General features: G+C 36.8%; 1 protein-coding gene across 3 annotated transcripts in view; it reads left to right on the top strand.

Moving 5' to 3' along the window:
• DTWD2 (DTW domain containing 2) overlaps positions 1-4,266 on the top strand; it is a 93,540-nt gene that overhangs the window by 26,371 nt on the left and 62,903 nt on the right. The window contains exon 1 of one of the 3 annotated variants that reach the window (XM_026865587.1): positions 1,149-1,386. The exons of the other annotated variants lie outside the window; for them this stretch is intronic. Coding sequence (XP_026721388.1) covers positions 1,382-1,386 — 5 coding nt within the window. The 5' untranslated portion in view covers positions 1,149-1,381. Of the gene's footprint in view, positions 1-1,148; positions 1,387-4,266 lie in introns of those variants that run through there. 3 annotated transcript variants of the gene reach the window in all.

The raw sequence follows: 4,266 nt of genomic DNA on the forward strand, positions 1-4,266 counted from the left end.
AGACAGCCCTTCTTCTATTCCCTCCCCTTCTTCTATTCCCCCCCTTCTTTCTCTTGCTCCCCCCCCCTTTCCCACCCCTTTTTTTCCTTGTCTCTTGCCAGGAACCTGGTGCTATTCAGATTACCAAGTGGAAAAGGAAGTGCGTTCTTGATTGTTCTCAATACTCTCTCCACCCCTGTTTCTGATACTGTGTTTTTAATTTATGTGGCTGTTGACTCTTACTGAAAGATCAAATTTTAAATATTTTTACTTCATGGTCAGTGATTTCCAAAGTCTTTTGGAAGAGACTAAAAGAAAGGATGTAAGATGGAACATGATGGAGTCAGAGTAATATTCTATGCCTGATTTTTCTCAGGAAACACCATGAAACTAAATCTTGGAAATTTTGCTTGCATAAAGAATGTTCAAAGTAAGCCCAAAAGAAACCCTAACAGTGCTGATGGCTCCTTGAGTTTCTCTGCATTTCATGAGAGCTGTAGCACTTCTCAAAAAGATGACTTTCTAAAACTTACTTTAAAGAGAAATTAAAGACCTGGTAGGCAGGTAATGACAAAACTGAGGCTCTATCACATTTTACTTCTGATAAGTCTTTATTTCTTGATCTTGTCTGTGGGAGTCAGTCTTCTGTAGGACAATTACATTTGAATGGTTGTGAAAGATAGCAGTAGATATCTTAGAAGTATAGTAATGCAAGCAGGAGAGTTAAAACAACAGAATATGACTGTGAATTTCATAATTAAATCTGAAGAATGGCAGAGATGATATTTTGTTATTTCTGTGCTCCAGGGTAACTGAGCATGAGACTGAAGGACTACTAGCACTGCAATGGTGAGAAATACTTACATGGTAATGTTACACAGCCATCTTGTGCCTTAAAATCACTCAGCCGTATTACCTACAAACTACCTGTTACTGAGAAAATAAGGGCAACTCATAATAATTGAATGAGTGGTAAAGATTGAATTGGTTTATGCTACTGAATCTTAAAACAAAAGAAGAGGGAGAACTCCCAAGTATTTTTTTCATTTATTATTTCACTATTACAGTTCAGTTTCCCTCTTAGTAGTTTAAAAGCACGTGTGAGCTTCAGTTAAAAAAGTGGAATGTATATATTTGGGATGTCAACTATGGAGTTTCTACTTTAAATATGACTTGTATTTATTAGGATCAGAGGATGGGCAAGTTTTCAGAAATCTCAGGTCTACTGTGTAGACTTAGCTTGAGTGAACTTGAGGCTTGTCTTTAATGTACAGTTCAGCTGGTGACCAGGCTCTTCTTGCACAATCTGTGCTTAATGTGAGCAGAGCTACAGGGAATACCAAACCCTCCTCATGGCTGCACTGGTCCTGGGTTTGTCAGATGGGCCTTGGCCATGTAGAGGATGAGGTAATCTATTATTTCAGTTCTGTTCAGTGCAAGAGAGATAGGTTTTTATTTAATAGTGGTGGCTTCATATTTTTCATGAAAGCTGTGGCAGTTGCATCAGGTCACACATGCTGTGTAGCCATAGGGTGTGGGAAAGCGGAAACATAATATGCTAAGCAAATTATTTTGAAGATGGCAGTAGATCCTGGCCATTACAGAAGGCTACCCCAAAGGACCTGTAAGATTTTGTCCAGAGAAATGCAGAAGTAAATATAGACAAATTTTATAGCTAAAATACAAAAAGTAAAAAATTACAGCTAGATAGTCTCAAGCCACTGCAATTGACATTGTATATATTAATTTTAAATTGTACAGAATATCTGAGAATAGAAGAATGGCCATACCAGAGCATGTTAAAGGTCCATTTTCACAGGATATATTCACCAGCTATGAACAGGTGTAGTAATGAGTGTATATGTATATCTAAAGAAGAAAAGGTAAGCATTTGCTGATACTTCTCTCTCCAACTGCTTTTAACTCAGGGGACTTTCTGAGTTGGCTGTGACTTTGTACCTTCAGTGGTGGTGCTTCCAGATGGATTTTTATTTCACAATTTTTTCCAGTTTCCCTTGAGCCCATGTAAAATTCTTGTATCCACAGCATTGATTAGCAAGGAGTATGTGGACCTTGGCATGAATTCCTCCTCATGTTTATTTTTGACCTGGCTTCTCCAGCCTGCTTTTGTACTTGGAGTGCAAACCAGAGGTTTATGTAGTGGAGTAATAATGTTCCCTGTTTAATTCTTTCATCCTTTCCTACTAACTTTTAACATCTGATCTGCATTTTTGAGAACTGCTGGACATTAAACTTCCTTTTTTACAGAATAGTTTATCAAAGTTCTTGCTCCTGAATGTCATGCTGTGTTAACCTCAGACCCTGGGGTTTTTCTGTATGTTGGGTTTAGGACTGTTTCTTTGTAAGTGCATTGTTTTATGTTTGACTTAATCCACTCATATTTTTAAGGGTGTTCTATAGGTCTAGTGGTTAAGGAAGAGGATGCAAAATGTAATCTAAATCCCATTTTTAATTTGTTTTTGTCCTCTAATTTAAAACTAGTACAAGCAGCATTTGTTCTCAAATTCTGTAAAATGTATGGGCTTGTCCCCGTAAACTTCCAACACAGCTTTGTAAAAAAACCCAAATGTTGTTTTAATGCATGTGTGTAATGGAGTTGTGTTAGTATAAAACATGTATTAAAACATTACTATAAAACAAACATATGGTAACTGTGGCTTTTCTCCAAACTTCTCAGGTGGGTTTTGACCTTGAACCCTTGGTGTTTTGAGAAATCTAATTTACTTGAAGCTGCCGTTTGTGTTTGGACAGGCTTGTTTCTTTGAAAATAGAGTCTGGGGCCTGACCTTGGCAGTATGTGTTGGAACATGAAAATGTTGCCACATGTGTGAGCAGTTTAAAAACATCAGCTTCCTCTTTATTTTAATATTGTTTCTAGAACATTTGTTTGTCGCACTTAACCTCTATATCTCTCCCTAGAAACATCTACAAATGCTGAGCATAAAAGTGTAACATTGTTATTCTTTGCTTACTCTGAGTTTAAATCCTTGATTTGCCTACCTTTAGTCTGAATGTGGGTATAAGAGTACATTCATTTGCATTCCCAGAGTGGTGCCTGTTTTCAGAAGCCCTTTGGACATGTAACAAGGTAAAAGTCCTGAAGCAAGTGAGGACATTGCTATCTGCAGGAAAATCGTAAAGATTTTTAAAAAGTTCGAGGATTAGCTCATTATTTTCCAGGCTGCTGCATATTCATTTCTAGAGTATCTCTGCCCAGAAACGAGTAACCACACTAAACCTGACACCATGGTATAGCCCAGTCCACTGTCAAGATTCAGTTCTGCTGGGGAAAATAGACAAAACATTATTCTGAATCTGAACATCATTGATTTAGATGTGGATAAAGGAAAGAAAGCTATGAGAAGTCTGCATATATATGCATGGCTCCATCTTTGCATATGGAGCATTTTTGCAAGACACAGAATGATTTTTTTTTTCTGTCCCACCAAATGTGCCAAGTTACTTTTTCATAAATTTTTAAACTAGAAATTCTGTATTGAAAAACAGGTAAGAACCCACTGGATAGCTTTGAACTGTAGTGAAACTACATACAGGTGAATAGGACTGTAAAAATTATCGTCAAATCCTAATCCCCACCCACAAACTTTTTCCTTATTATTCTGACCCACCCACAAACTTTTTCCTTAGTATTCTGAATATTACTGTTTCTGCCTGGAGCAGATTGCTACTTTCATTTCCAGAAATGTGATCAAATTGATGTTCATCATTAAATAAGTTCCCTGGTGCTGCTTCTACTCTTCTGTAACATCAACAGCATATGTAGGGCAAGACTGTAGCACCATCCTTAAACAAAAGAAAAAGACAAAAAGCCTTTTCTGCCTAGGTGGCCTTTCTCAGAGCAAAGGTGGCTTTTGTGGTGGTGGAACAGAACTTCTCTTGTTCTGCAGTGCCTTCTATCTGATATAGACTGGTAATGTCAGTATCATGTTGGAATAACATGGGTTTGTGTTTTGTTTTTTTTTTTTTTTGTCTTGACGCAATAACTTAGATATCAAAGTGTTAAGTACAGAATTAAGTCTTGTGCCCCCAGGATGGTGTTGTACATAATTAAGTACCTAATTGGGTGTTTAAAGTTAAGAAATGTATATACATACAGAAGTAATTAAATTATACTAGAAGGTATTTTGTCATGATTTGTGCTCTGCTCCCTGCAAATCAAACTATAGGTAGTGTTTATTCTGTAACTATTTGAAAATGCTTGCTTTCTGGGTCCTTTCCTTTTTTTTTTTTTTTTTTTTTTTTTTT

This window comes from Athene cunicularia (genome assembly GCF_003259725.1).
Source record: "Athene cunicularia isolate RWA chromosome Z unlocalized genomic scaffold, athCun1 chrZ_part1, whole genome shotgun sequence".
In the NCBI taxonomy this organism is placed as follows: domain Eukaryota; kingdom Metazoa; phylum Chordata; class Aves; order Strigiformes; family Strigidae; genus Athene; species Athene cunicularia.